This window comes from Adelges cooleyi, unplaced genomic scaffold, assembly GCF_023614345.1.
Source record: "Adelges cooleyi isolate 19-005CV unplaced genomic scaffold, UGA_ACOO_1.1 ACOO_flye_CR_arks_rails_tigmint_CR_PRNA_9, whole genome shotgun sequence".
NCBI classification, from domain to species: Eukaryota; Metazoa; Arthropoda; class Insecta; order Hemiptera; family Adelgidae; genus Adelges; species Adelges cooleyi.
In genome coordinates this window covers 11,162,932-11,179,255 of record NW_026096579.1, presented here as the reverse complement: position 1 = coordinate 11,179,255, position 16,324 = coordinate 11,162,932, and the positions used below count along the sequence as shown (strand labels likewise).

General features: G+C 35.0%; 1 protein-coding gene across 1 annotated transcript; it reads left to right on the top strand.

The window, feature by feature from the left end:
* The first annotated feature begins 4,555 nt into the window (after positions 1-4,555).
* On the top strand, positions 4,556-5,015 carry LOC126846070 (uncharacterized). Its single transcript, XM_050585188.1, has one exon. It carries the CDS (start codon positions 4,641-4,643, stop codon positions 5,013-5,015), a length of 375 nt encoding a protein of 124 aa, XP_050441145.1. The 5' UTR covers positions 4,556-4,640.
* The last annotated feature ends 11,309 nt before the right edge of the window (positions 5,016-16,324 follow it).

Genomic DNA, 16,324 nt, shown 5'->3' with positions numbered 1-16,324 from the left:
TATGTGTTATCTTTTGTACTTCTTTATAATAACCGTTGAATTACCAAGCGAAAACGTCAAAAGAAATAGAAATATTATCACACAGGATGTAACTTAAGACCTACTATGTTTGTAGAGTAGGATTTTAGAAAACTGTAATAATCTTAACGATTTCTCAAATATATATATGCGTGTATAAATATGAACTTATATTACATAGGTGTTTATAGTTAATAAATGTAACCCAAAATATACTTGGTCAGACAAATAAGTACAATTGTATTATATGTCTAGAGTCTAGACATAATTACAAAACGTTTGATGTCTTTACTAGTATCTGTTCACTGTAGTGTCGTACAAATCGACCATAAAAATTAAATATGTTTTTTTTTTTTTTAATGCATCTTATATATCATCTTAATGATAATGAGTAATTAGATATTAATCGGCCATATCGATACAAACAAATAATAATTATAATAATTAAAAATAAAAACGCATCATTGTAAAAACAATATTTTCTAAGGCCTAAGTTCCGTATCGAAGCTAAAATTAAACTAGTTACCTGATAAATAATTATGTTATATTTACTAATATTATATTACTGATTATGTATTAACACTCAGTAACTCATTTACCCCGCCACAAGCATGCTTAATGGGGTAAATTAATCAAAACGTTAATAATTGTAATTTATATTGTAACGTATAACAATGATTTATATCAATAAAAAAAAATATTAAACAACTTATAAATGTAAGGAAAAATCAATTTTGTATCAATGCATCAACAAGGTTGATACATGTATAGAAAAGTACAATGCCCACATCTGATCTCCGAGTACAATATTTTAGTTAACTGCGGCTAGCACCCCCCCACCCTCTATTGTGAGGAGGCCCGGTTAAGAAATACATAATATATTATTACTTTTCTTTCGAACCGCCATTTTGACATTTTGTAACTATAATTATATGTTACGGTTGTCATTTTTTTCCCCCGGCCCACCGGTTTTCTGTTGTTCTCAAACACTCGTACATAATATGTATTATGTATATGATAGTTGGACACAACGTTTAATTTGTTTGGGAGGAGGAGGAGGTACAGGAAAATCTCTATACACACCTTCGAGTCGCATGTCGGTGGTAAACGAAATGTCCGGCAGAAGAAGAAAAACGAACAAGGCCCCCGGGCGCCTAATATCTAAATATGGGACTATCCATATGCACTGCGCGCATAATAATAATATATTTATAGTGCATTTACACAAATCTCCAGAAAGAGGAGTCGGCCAAGTTTAATTACACGTTCGCGTCGTGTCGTTTACAATAATATACCCGTGAGACGCCGAGGCTAAGACCCCGGCGACGAGTGCATGACCGCCTCCTCCTTCTTTACCGTGCCCCGACGACCATTGCCTTGCTGCTGCTTCGAGCAGAGTAGACGTTACTCTGAGAAAGAAAGAAAGAAAGAAAAACAAGAGACGGAGAGCATAAAAAAAAAAGCAATCCACCGGTAAGCACGTCTTCACTATTATAATAGCGGTCTACCGTATGCATGGGAAGTATTGTATGGGGGGCGTTAACGCGCGTATAAGATATATTATAATATATGTATATACATTATATTATACAATACATGTATAATATTCGTTTTACTCTGCGGCGGCGGCGGTTGCCATCCGTCCGTTCCCCGGACACGCTTTATATGCGCGGACCCCGTATAGCACCTGTCTGCAGAGGGCAAGACTGAGAGAGAACGAGAAACGTGACAGAGAGAAGCGACCTGTTAATTACGATTAGAGTAGTAGGTTATTATTATCATCATCATCATCATCATCATCATCATCATTATTATTATTATACACGAGGAGTTACCCACGAGGTAGGCGTGACTAAGCTGCGGAACCGCTTAGGACGAAGACGCTACCTTAAACGTTGCAGTGTGTGTATGTGTGTGTGTTTGCTTCTTTTTCTGCTGCAGTGGCTGTGGCGGAACAACCGGTCCTTTGGTCACCGCCTTCAACCACTATAAAAAAAAAAAAATCTACCCAAGCACTTATAACTCGACAAATACAATTTTTTTTGTTTTGTTTTTTTAATTAAAACTTGCGTTTTAACTTTTAATTTTTTTTTTTAATTATTAAATTATAGTGACAACACTTTATACAGTTGGCTCTACTTAACTTTAGGTTCACTAAATTAAAGTTGATTTAACCAAGTTTTTAATCTACCAGACTCTAAAAAAAGTTATAATGCCAACATTGACCAGGATCGACTTGACCACCCTGAACGACTTTTTCGAGACTTGAGTTGAATGTCTTCACATACTTTTTATTCGTACCTACTCTCAATGAGTTATGTACATTTTTTCTTGCATTTCAAGCTGAACCGAACAATAAAAAAATAATTACACAACACCGTTATACTATAAATACCTTCTCGACTTCAAATCCAAGTTAAAATACATTTTGACCACTGACCGCAGCGAAAATTGCGGGATAACCTGTCCTGGAGTAATTTCATTCGTCCGTGCAGCTTATGAACTGACCTCGTGGTTGAATTTCGCATGTTAAATTATAATAACAGTTGGTGTGCATTTTATAGCCAGTAGGACGTAACGCGTGTAAATAAGAATATGTTATTATATGTTTTTAAACCGATTGTTAAAACAAAAATTGACAAATGATAATAATAATAACAATAATGAAACCGTATAGACACGTCTGGAACTCGTGACGGCGAAACTTCGGCTTTGGGCATAGTCGCGGTATATACAGCGTGGAAGTTGAGGTTTTGTTATTTTCCAGATAGAAATCAAGATAAAAAAGAACGCAACATTACCTAAACCGATAAATCAAATTTTAGTAGGTAGCAGCAGCCACATATTGTAATAATATTATGTATACTGTATAGGTATTGGGTAGAGCACACGGCGGCCGCCCGTGACCCCGACGTGGCTATCGTGGAGAGGCGGAGAGAAAACTACATTTAATATTCCCGGGTCTATTGTTTTCATACCGCTTTTTTCCGTTTATTATTACATATACACACACATGCACATGACGTATGTACACGTATGCACGGTATATTATGAAGTAAGGGCGAGAACACGCCCACAAGGCTATCATTAGGTACTCGCGGAGAACACCGTGAGAGAGTTAAATGTTTAAAATTGTTATAATTGCTTCTGAGGTCTAGAAGGGGCAACGTCAGACGATTGTCTTATGCATTTCATTAGGAAGCGGTAGCCGAATAGTTTACGTTAATCTGTGGATACTTCTTTTATTTTTTATATATAAAATACAAAAGTTCGTATAGAAACTAAAAATACTCGATTGACAATACACAAGTACTTGCTGTATAAATGTCAGTTTAGCCCGAAAGCAGTATTGTATTTAGTACTCATAACTCAAGTAATAATAAATAACAAAACTATTGTCTGTAGTCCATTTCATATGAGATATTATTGTACAACATAATATCTTCTTGTAAAGTATAGGTAGGATAGATGCGGTTAGTAATTCAACATTTTGTACTTGACTTTACCGAATTAATGATATTGCTGACTGAACATTTAGTTTAACGTTTTTGCTTCTAGTCTTTCCAAGAAATTGAAAAAAAAACGCACTCAAGCTATTTCATTCAAAGTTGAATAGATATTTTTATCTTAATATAAATTTAACAACACTTTTTGGTGTCGATATTCAAAATATTATATATGAATATAAATTAGGAGTTCTGAAATAGGGATTAGATGTCAAGGAATTATGTTAACTTTAAATAAATAAACTATAAGATAATAGAAACGCAGGAAAGACTATAATAAATGCAATCAATCATTTTTAAAAGATAAAAAACAAAAATGTAAGAAATAATTATATTTTATGATTTCATGTATTTTAGTTTGATATTGACATAGTAATTTTTTTTCCTAATTTAATTGTCGGAGTTAACGTTAGGTGGTTTATAGGTTTTGTTAGAGTTGACTTATCGCCCTATCAGATTATTAGTGTACAAACTCAAAAAACACGTTTCGAGATATTGCATATTAAGATTTTATTATTTTCCATATACCTAGTTACATGATAAAACCATTGTTATTTTATATTACAGTTATTACAGTTTATATAACAGTTTGACTCGTTATATACTAGTTCACCGTAAAAAAACATGATTTTTACCATAAGAATTAACGTTTAACCCAAAATCGACCATTTTTGAGATGCTACACTGATGTCTGTTGTAATGTAAGTTTTTAAAAACACGTTTATTTTATCGAAACTTATCATTTCCCCGTGGCCATCTTCACGGGGCTGTCATATAATTTATACAATAGTTAATACTACCCGTACTGTGGTTGTATACAAACAATTATAACAAAGCTCTTTGGACTTTGCGGTCACACGCCGACGGCCATATTGGTATACGTCCAGCTCGTAGGCAATCGTTGAAACAATCGTTTGTTTTGCCGACGCACCGATAACCATCGATGGCGGATGACCGAGCACAGCAGCTGATACGATCGTGCCGATGAACACGAAGACGAGAACTGATAAATTAAACACACTATCGTCTTAAATCAAATTTCGATTTCTTTCTTTTTTATATGTCGATTAGACCGATTAATGTCGGTTTAAACGGTTGTTTTTCGCGTCGTCTACAATGAATCTGTTACGAGATCACATTCATCTGGCCGGCAGGACGGCAGAGATGTCGGGCACATGGTACTATCCCCCGACGGTGTTGGACGAGGACGGTTACCTGTGGGGCAGCTGTGCCGACCACTTGGACAGGATGTTCGAGAACCGGGCGGCCATGCGGTATTACTACAAGTCTGTGCAGCCGGACGCGCCGGTGCCGTTGATAGGCCGCAAGGAACACGTGGCAGTGGCAGTGGCGTTCGTCGAAAACCTTATCACTTACTATCAGCCCCTTTTGGCCGTGGACGGACTACGTCACGAACTCAGGATTCAGGCGGTGGCGTTGATCAACGAGGCAAAAGTGCTGCTAAACTTCTTGACTTCTATGAGGCCTTGAAAACTTCAAATATACAAGTACACGCGATAATAACAATTATTGTTATTCGATGTTTCAACTTTTGTCCAAATATACATACAATGCAATAATATATACAATACCTAATTGTTTTTAGTTTATTTTAATTGTATAGTACTTAAACTTACTAATCGAATTAATTTAAATCATAGCTGCAATGTGCAGTCGATAATTACAGTGTCTAATTAGTTAACGTTTAATAATGCAACTATTAGTCAATCTATGAGACACAAAGGTCAATTCCTAATATAAATAAATCGATTTCCTTGTCTGCATGTAGACGAGGGACAATATTTTAAGTAATTTTGTTTTTCGTAAAGGAATTATACAAAATTTATAATAAGATCAAAGTATTGATATTAGATAAAAACATAATTTTAACTTATAAATTAAATGTTATGCTTTATATTGAATGCTTGGCAAACTTAATAAATAGCTTGCATCTTTAGGCCAAGTTATATTAGATAAGATTGAAGATAGAAAAAAGTGTTAGTTGTTTGTAGTTATGTTGTTGTAATAATTATAGATATTGACTCAACATTAAAAATCCGTTATAGCATCTGTATGGCATTAGATAGCAGCACAACATATTATAATTAGTATCTGAATTAGTATAATGAGTGTATATTCTGTTGTCAAACTTTTTTTAAGAAAAAACTAAAAAAAGTGGGAAACTTACACTTTGGTTTTTGTAAATTTCTAGGTGGTTATGCATATGTAAGAATGAAACAACAGGTATTTGAAAAATAGTTGTATTATGTTGTTAATTACGAAATATTTGGGAAATAACGACAACAAATTATTATAGACAAACGATCAACCCTAATACTAAAAATACTATTTTAAGCATATATTTAATATATTCATTACATTGTCTTTGTTGGTATCTGTATTTTTAGGTATCGAAGCGGTTATTTGAAAGTGATTTTATAATTTTCAGTTATAATATTTTCTGTAGATCTGTGACCTTCCCCACAATATTCTTCGTCACCGCTATGGCTTGACCCCACTATACTTGTTTTATATTAAATGTAATATTATTTAAAATGGAGGAATAAATAAATAATACGTCGGATTAATTTAAACAGGTATACCATGTGCAATTGGGCAAAAAAGGTCTTAAATTATAAATAGGAATCAAAAACCTAATCATATTTTTAAAATGACATTTATTTATAAAAAAAATAGTTAAAAATAATAATAATTAAAAAAAAAACAACACATAAATATTAATATAAATATAAACATGTATTATGCAAAATCTATATAACATAAAAAAATACAATTCTACTAATTACAAATACAGTCTATTCGGTTTGTCGTTTTAATGTTACCGACAAAAGTTTAATACCGGTTCAGTAATATTATAGTGATATCAAGATATCATATTTTGTTCACAGACGAGTGACTGACAGGTCGTCATGATCCGCAAATGGCGTTGACCGTAAACCATAATATTATTATTAAACTGATGATTGTGCGTTATATGAATGGTGATAGGTAGGCGTGTTGCGCACACGTTTTCACTTCGTCTAATTGCGCACACTACACACTCATATCATATAATAATAATAATAATAATAATAATATTATTATTACCTATTATTCGATGTCAGTAAAGTGTGTGTGTGTGTACAATTTCATATTAAACCAAATATGATTTATCTTTGGAGTTTGGCTGCGTTCGTTCACCGACAACCTGTCCTTAATGTCATGATTTACTGGAAGTATCTTGTAAGTGCGCGAGTTGATTACTATTTAATTTACAAAGACATAATAATATTATACACAATATAATAATACAATACTTGTGCTTGTACGACCGTCTCAGTAAATGGTCGCATAATCGTTTTTTTTTATTATTCTATAATTTATAAATATATGCGTTCAATTAAGTATGTTATTTGTTGTTTAATTAATGCAATACAACCTCAATATTGTAAACTTTTTTATAGAAAAAACCGTACCTGTAGCTTTATACGCACAGCTTTACCAACTTTGAAAAACAATAGTTTTTATTAGCTTTTTGAGAAAGAGAGACTTTGAACTATAGGGTATGTCGATAAAATGTTTTTAATTAGTAGTTGATCAATTATTGTGAAACGTTATTTTTTCCTTAAACTTGTTATCTAAAAATTAGGATTTATATTTATAGATAGCCATTTAAAGCAACTTCCTATCCCGTGTAAGATTATAAAAGCTATATAATATTAATCAAAATATCACTTAGAAGAACGTTAAGCCGGGTGATCCTAAAATATAATTATAAACGATTCATATACTGTCAGGCGAAAGTATATACTAGTATGAATTAAATGTATAGTCGAAGCAAATTATTATTAGTACGATATTGAGCGTTTAAAAATACATAGCGCTAGATTTAAAATGAGTTTCCATTATATAGGCGGCAAAACAGCACGACGCATTTCTCTCCGTCCATCTCGTCAAAATGATATAATATTATGAACACTCAACAGTTGCTGACGTTTTGAACAAAATTAAAAATCCCGTCAATCAAGTCAACCCTTCTTTACATTGTTTTGTTGTGACAACTGTCGGAAATAATAACGTCGTCTTTAATTAGCAACTCGGTAGTTAAAATGCACATCTCAGATGTATATGATTTAGTACTACTTAGAATTTGTTTTAGTTTTAATGCGTGTGCGTGTGTGTAATATATTAATAATTTATTTTTTATAAATGGTAATCAGAATTTCATATTACACCTAATTTTCTTATGATATACTACCTAAATTTAAAAAAAAAATGACCGAAACATTTTTCATTTTTATAAAACAATAATAATTTCAAGTTTTTTTTCTATCAGAAGCCAGATTATAGGAGGGGAGGGAGTGTATCTTTTGAAACTTGTATGTTTTTTTAAAATTAAGAATAACTTGCTGAAAATGTTTACTTAGTCGAAAGCCAGTTTGAATCATTACTTTTAAAGTTATTAAAGTTTAAAATTTAGGACGGTGGCTACTGTTATTATTATTAATGTCAAAATGGTTTCAACATAGGCGCAAATAGGGGGGGGGGCTAGGGTGGGCTTAGCCCCCCCCAAAAAAATTAGGTTAGTTATACAATTTTGAAATACAAAAATATATTTACTTATATATATATTTTAAAAAATTGTCTAGCCCCCCCCCCCAAGTTAAAAATTGAAATTGCGCCTATGGGTTTCAATTATTTGTATCACTTTAGTGATGATTTTGTTCAAACTTCAACTATATTAATCGTACAGCCGAAACTCGTAAAACCGAGGTTATCCTCTAAAAACAATTTTTTTTTTGTTAGCAGCCCAAAGGCTGGTTGGCAGCAATTTTCCACTCCTGACGCTTCTCAGCTTTCCTTTTTAATTGGCAATAAGATCCGCAGTCCATATCTCTAACTATTTGACTAATGTAGTCCAGTGGCGGTCGCCCTCTGCTGTTATTCCCTTCAATGGCACCTTCTATTGTCCTGCTAAGTAGACTGTTATGGCGCAGCATATGTCCAATTAAGAAAATTCAACTAATATTATACCTTTTTTTTTTTTTACTCGACTACCCAATATCATAGACGACGCTACGTTTACACGGCCGTTGTGTGGAACGTCGCAACTAGCAGGTATTTAATTTTAACAAAGCGGGAAGTTTATTTTTTCTTTACCCACACATGACGCGTAAAAGTAAAAATTTGTCCTTAGCATTGTGAGTGTTTCTTTTTTTCGGAATTCCCATGTCTCGGCGGAGTTTAGACGACTTGGTGGAGATGTTTTAATAACGCGTGTCCCGTCTCCGCACTCCTATACACCGTGCAATGGCTCGCACGTTATAATATATTATGTGTTAATAATTTATAATGACGATCTCGACATGACAGGAAACCGTAATAATTAGTGTCCGTAAACGTATCTAACGCGCTATGGTGTGTGTGTGTGTGTAGGAAGTTGACGAACTTATGTAAATGGACCGTGTACACAATGGCGGTATGGAGACGAAGAGAGGCCAAGGGATGGGTCTACGGCACGATGGAACTGTCAACGGGCGGTTGACGGGACCGTTTGTCAAACAACGCGCGCACATACACCGTCGTACGGTGAGCTTATAAATTATACTATACGGGTCTGTTCGTCGGTCACGTGTCGTTTAACCGCGGCAACGATCGACGGAAAAAACCAAGACACGTTTTTCACATGTAAAACACATCTACAGGCGCCTCGAGTAATGCAATGTAATCATTGTGTGTGTGTGTTAATTAACGCACAACAAATTTCAACACGTGTTTCCGTTTCGTGGACGTTGAAATCCCCAAAAAAGCCCGCGACAATATTTTTTATTTCATAAAATGTAAACGCCTTGCGGCTTTTTTATTACAATGGATGTATTACAATAATCTAAAATATATTTTGTTTTTTTTTCTAACACATACAGTATAGTAATAATTCACAGTAATCGTGTCGTTTCCCCTGTATTGGCATTTGTTGGATACATGGCCCTTCTTCAACTTTGCTATCCCGTAAAAATCAACTTGCAACTGGAGCTAGATAAGATGAACCATGATGGTCGAGAATTACACCTCAGAACTCGAATACCAATTCAGGCCAAGAGTATCTGGGAATCGATAATTCCAGACATAATGAACCACCAAGAAATCTCCTATCCGCAATCTTCCTTCGTTTTTCAAGTGTAGTGATTTTAAGTGGGTTTTGGGATAATTTTGCGCTTTCATCAAACGTAGGAATTGGTTTAGCAGTCTTCAAAAAAATTCACTTGTACAACGGTTGAGTACGTTGAAAGGTGTTCAGTTAAAAAGCAAAGGAGGTCGACACTGAGGCTTAAGGCCTAGAAATTTTTCACTCTTTTTTACGACAGCCTGACACATACAAACCTAAACGATTATTATTTAACACTAAGATACCGTACTGAAAAGGTATAATAATATATTACAGCGATCAAACTATGGTAACCGTCGACATTATATAAATAATACGATTTATAACTTATTTGTACGAGGCAAGTAGATATTTTATACTGCGTGGGCGGGTGTGGTGATCATAAATTCAAAATTTCGTGAAAACCCTAATTGTGTTTGGAAGTTCAAGGTCACCAGGAAAAAACTTGAGCAACACTTGTGATTACATCTAGTAAAGAAATGATTAACTTTTATTATTATTTAATTATTTAATTTATTTACGCCTTACGCCCTTTTGACCAATGATTAATTTTTCAAGATTTTGTTGCACATAAAACAAGACCGTAGAAAAATGTCCAATGTTAAAAAATCTTTGGCCAATGGGTTATAAATCGCAACATACGTTATGATAATATTGTCTTATATACATTTTTTTTATAGTCGTCGTCGACACAAAAAAAAAAAAGATTAAAGTACTTTACCGACTGAAATAAAAAAAAGATTTGCTATTTGTCCGGCACAACTGTGTATAATAACATCATAACGACAACCGGTCCAGATTAGACGGCGTAGTGCAATTAGGTGGTTCTAATTTTCCGCACAATTAAATCGAACGCATTACCTACCTATATGTACATAAATTCACACACGTTCTTACACATATCGGCAAACCGGTCTAATTTAAGTTGTTTAACATCATGCTCGAACGAGTATAAAGTTTTAAAGGGTATTGTTTTTTTCGCCATAAATAAAAGAATAAAATTAAGGTAGCAAGAACAAATTTTAACCATAGTGTAACAAAAAATATCATATTGTTAAAATAATTATACAATACTTCCAAAGCGTGATTACTTTTTTCCAGGCGACTATATAGATATATATATATAGAGCATGTGTTATTTGGTTTTTTTTTTTTACTAACTAGCTATTACCGGTATCGGCGAACCGAAAAGTTTGTTCAACCTGTTCCCGCCTCTCGCGTATAGGTGCCAATATTGTTATTGTTATTAGCGCTGTTTTATTAATTTTTATTGCTTTCCGCGCGTTGCTAAAATTAAAAACTCGACGATTGGTTTATAATTTGAAACGGAGGCGGCGGCGGCGACGGCTAAAAAGGTTTTCGCGGCTTATTTGAAAAAAAAAAAACAATTAGGCCAGTTATACGGTTGTTTTACGTGTATTACATATACTATACATAATATTGTATTATGACGAGCGGTTTTTTTTTTCCATCATCTACCAGATATATTAGTACTTGTCCCGCCGCTGCCGTTTCGAATGACATTTTAATTATGGAAACCGTCAGCGGACCGCGAGGACCATATAATATAAGCACCATAATAATATCTATATACACGGGCTAGAAGTCCTGTGGGAGAGAGGAAGGAGGGGTATGGCGGACGCTGTAAATCAACCGGGCAACCCCAATTTACACTGACAGCGCCCCGTATACACCGCCGCCCGTGTTTATACCGCGCACTCTTCGCGGCTTGTTTTCTGTGAACACTCGGCCCGGCTTACACTGGGAATATTTTTCAAGGTGTCAACTCTTCGCCTAATTATTGCACGAGTCGACTAATTTGCAATTCTAAAGTAACCCGCGAGTATTCCATCGCGGACGCGCGTAAAAATGACTGAAAACTGCAAATTAATGTTAAGAAAACGTGTTTAACGTTAGACACTTTGAGAGTATTGAAACATGAAATATATTTGTTATCTCATTGCACCAGCTATATGGTTTTGATTATACCTACGATGTCAACCGAACTTTTGTTGATAGGAATAAAGCTTGTATACATTAGGCTGTGTTGAAAAAAATGTTTACTTTTCTTTTGAGATGAACCGCGAGTGGAGCTTCGAAAAATGTCGGCAAAAAAATATATTTAGAGGTCTCACAATTCTGATGTTTTTTTCCATTAAAATACCATTATAAAAAATAAAATCACTTTTATTCAATTTGTAATCACACTGTCAAGTTTGTAGTAATAGAAATCAAAGTAGAGCCATTTTGAAGCTGATATAAGCCGATGTTGTCGCCATTAGAGTTATGAAATGATCAGTAAAAGGGCTAATTTTTTGTTATACCAAACCTATAGAAGGTCTTGCCGCCTTTCCACACCCTTTTACTATACCGATTTGAATGGTTACAACCTCAATATTGAGTTTGTTTTATTATAACTACATAAACCTGTCCCATACTCATAAATATGTTAAGTAAGTATATAATTTTATTAAGTTCTAAGATAAAATACACGTAAGAACATTGACGTGTTGAAACGTTTTAAATAAAAGGTTTTTTTTTTGTAGTTTAATACCCGTTGATATTTATTTAAATATACCTAATATCTAAAATATGGCAAACGTTGTTGTTATATTGTCGTCATGTGTATAGGTACAAGGTGTGCCAGCTGACCTCTTTAATGAACTTCACGTCTAAAAGGTTTCCAAATACAATGTTTTCGTAAACGGTTAAACCGCAATATACTTTCTTATAATACGGCAGTATACGTTGGTCGAAAGTACTGAATAATGAAAACTGGCATAGGGTTGTCCTCGAACAAACTCTGAGCAGTTCGACAGTACCACGTCTGGAAAATCGAACGCGTGTACACACACACACCATTATGGATATTATAGAGTATGCGGATGTCGCAAGTATATCTAGGAAAGATAATAGCTCATAGCCATATATATGATATTGTCCCAGATAAATATCGGTATTGTGTGAAAAATCGACGGCGGTCGCCTAAGACCATTGTTATAATATATTATACTATTATAACGGTGCACGGGCGCACGTGTAACGAAAGCGACAGAGAATCACACGCTAGACCGTGTTAGAGTCGTCGAGACGCCGTCTCGGTCGGTGTGGATTTTCCACGGTTTTCCGCGGTTCGTTATTTGGCGCCAAGGAAGTGATAGACGACAACGCAGGCCGCTCTCCTACACACGAACACAGTGTACCTATATAGGCAATACACAGACAATATTATTACTATATTGTACGGTTTAATATGATATTATACTATTTAAAAACTAGACTGTTGCATATTATGTGTGTCGTGCGTCTGTAGTCTGTGTCTATACACGGTGTATAAACCTGCGAAGTGTATAATGAGTAATAATAATAATGCCGACGCCGCGGATCGCACAATGTGCGATAGTATAGCATTTCGCCAATGAAAATAAAAAACGGCAATACATAATACACAATATGATAAGTACATTATTATAAGAATGGGAAAATTCGCGAGCGCCACACATTTTTTTTTCTCAGCGCGTTTGTCTGCGCCCCGATCGGCACCGGCAATTACTTGCATGTTATTATTATATATATATAAATATATGTATAAAATATTTGTAATATTACAAATTATTGTAGTTGCACGTTCCGCTCGAGTTTTCTCGTAGGTACACACACAACGTTTGTTGACGGTATTAAAAAAAAAAAAAACTTATATATTATGTTGTATGTATTTATGTCAGTTATGTACACCTATAAATGGAAGACTCTTATCGAGAAAGCACGATCGTTCAACGGATATACAATTAATGCACAAAATATAATATAAGTTATAACGTAACTGTTTATAGTGTATAATATTATGTAGGACGTACGAAAGAAAGTATAATTGACAATTTATCGATACCAAAAACGTTGAAAAAGTACACATCCAGCCCTTTCTCCCTTTAAATAATAAATATATTCGACACCGCCCACAAGTACCTGTAATATAATTCTTATTTGCCGAACTGACGCAACGTCTGAAGAAAAATTGAACAATATTGAGTATTGACCATTCATGATATTACCGGAAATACGTTTAAAATTAACTCCATAACTAGCCTATTATATATAACTCCTCAGCATAGCGTCAACTAAATAACTAATGTAAATAAAAAATGTTTTAAACCATTACCATTTACCAATGGTTATTATCATTCAAAGAAAATATTGTATAGTTAAGAAATGTATATTTACAACCCTTAACCATAAAATAATACTCTTATTGCGTAGGGCAAGGTGGGGGAATTGCGGCCACTTAAGCGGGAATTGAAATATCTTTGGAACTAAAAGTCCAGAGACTGTTGTGGGAAACACAAAAGCTAGCAAATAAATAATACATTTCACTGTGGAAATGTCCATAAATATATTTTTAAATTTGTGTAAATTGGATTTGCTGGACTTCGTCAAACGGCTTACATGTATTATACGTTTTATGGTTTATAGATTATACTTTCAATTCGTTTATGAAAAAAAAAATGTAGTGTTTAAATTGCCCTTTTACCGGTAAGAATGTTATTTTCATCGGTCAAATGAATAACGTGCACTCAATGTGAAGAAATCGGTTCAGCAACGTTCGCAATAACTGTCAATTTGCCGACGTTCCACGACCAACGCTCTCAGTTGTACTGCCAAAGGCGCGCGGTCGCCAGTCCGCCGTCCATACTGGACTGTTACCGTGAACTGGCTTTCGACCGGAAAACCCTTAGGGTGCACACCATCGAAACGTGCCAGTGCACCGTAGGCACTTCGCCGGGTGACAGCGACAACGTGTTGGTGTTGCTGGTCGGCACGGCGTCGCTGAACGGCATAGCGGGCGATCACCGCGGCCAACGGCGTTGGTACGCCTTCACTCATTTTCTGGTGATCGATTCGAAAACGATTATCGTCACCAACGACATATTGATGTTGCGGCCGGACAGCGGGGACGCGTGCAGACCGCAGTCGGCAACGCTGTCCGAATCGTCTTCTGGTACGCCGATTGTCAATCCTTGTCGTCCGATTCCGACGACGGCAGGACGAGCCCATGACCGCGGCGGCGGCTGTTTCCATGGGCTACCGCGACGTCCAGCAGTGGGCCGCGGCCACGGGCACGGTATACGAACAGTTGCTGCTCAAGATCAAGCTGATCAACAACATCACCAAAGTCCGGCGTCTCATGTCGGGTCAAGCGCTCAAGTACAATCCCCGACAGATTTTCATCGGCAGCGTGCCCGTGCTCGTCAAGTACGGACAGCTCAAGACGCTGTTTCAGAGGTTCGGCGAGGTCACGTTCGTCAATGTCTACGACGGCGTCAACAAGCAAACCGGCGTGAAGACAAACGACAACTATGTGTTCCTGTTCTTTAAGGACGAGGTGTCCGTGGACAGAGCCATCGCCGCGTCTCCCGTGCCGCTGGACGACAGTCGGACGCTAAACGTGTCTCGGCCTCGGTTGTCGGTATTCAGTGTTGCCAACCGAATAATAATTTTTAGGTAACTTCGCAATAAAGCAATAATGGCTACCGTCTGAGCGACGGCGAAACTTGAAATTTACAAGTTATTATTTTTTAAACTTTATAATAACGCTGTTTTGAATAAAAAAAAAATATAGCGTGGGATACACGTGATCGCCATTACCCATATAGCGGGGTAATACCAGTCACCAAAAAACGCATGTAAAATGACAGGGAAAAATTTAAGTTCCTAAAAAACACACAAATGATGATCAAAATATTATGTTATCAGTACAGACCTATTGTACAATGATATTGTTCAAAGACATTGTATGTTTAATGGAAATATTAGTTAGGTAAGGTTATTACATACGACGTATAAGTTATGTTAGACTGTTATTACGCCATCAGTTCTGACTGCAGACTGGTATTACCCCTATCAGACTTTTTTTTAAATACACGTATTTACTTATACGCTGTAATATTTAGGTATATTATGAGCAAATAAATGCAATCCTTGCCAGTTTGTGATATATTAGAAATAGTCAATATAGTAAAAAATTAGAAATTCTTAATTTGAGATGAGTTTTATTTAAAAAAAATATTATAACAAAAGTGATAACAAAATTGATAATTATTGTTAGTCGTTAAGTTTAAATATGACTCATGTTATTTAATAGTAAATTAACTAAGAAAAAATTTGAAAAAGCCCGAAAAGACATCTAAAATCTTTAAGATTGAACGTAATATATAATAATAATGTCTAAAGATAAAATAAAATACCTACATTTTTTTATATAATCGTCTGACTAATTGTTTCATTCATAATTAGTCTTTTAGTTAATTTGAAATTTGACCAACTTTAATTATATGTAAAGCATCTTATAAACAGGCGTTAGGATGTGGGAGGGGGGTCAGGCGTTATCAGAAAATATGCAATTAAACCTATATGTATATAGGTAGGTACACTATACCTATAAGGTCAATATATTAGGTAGAATACTTTTTTATGCAGAAAACATTCAGTTTTTTTTTGTTAGTATTTTTATAGGTATAATTTGTGGTTAATTATTTAAACAGTTTAGATAGTTTTAGCAATTGTTTATACCGAACATGTCGAACTACTCGTAGATGAATTTTTTTATTATTATTGAGATTTAATTACGTACGTACGA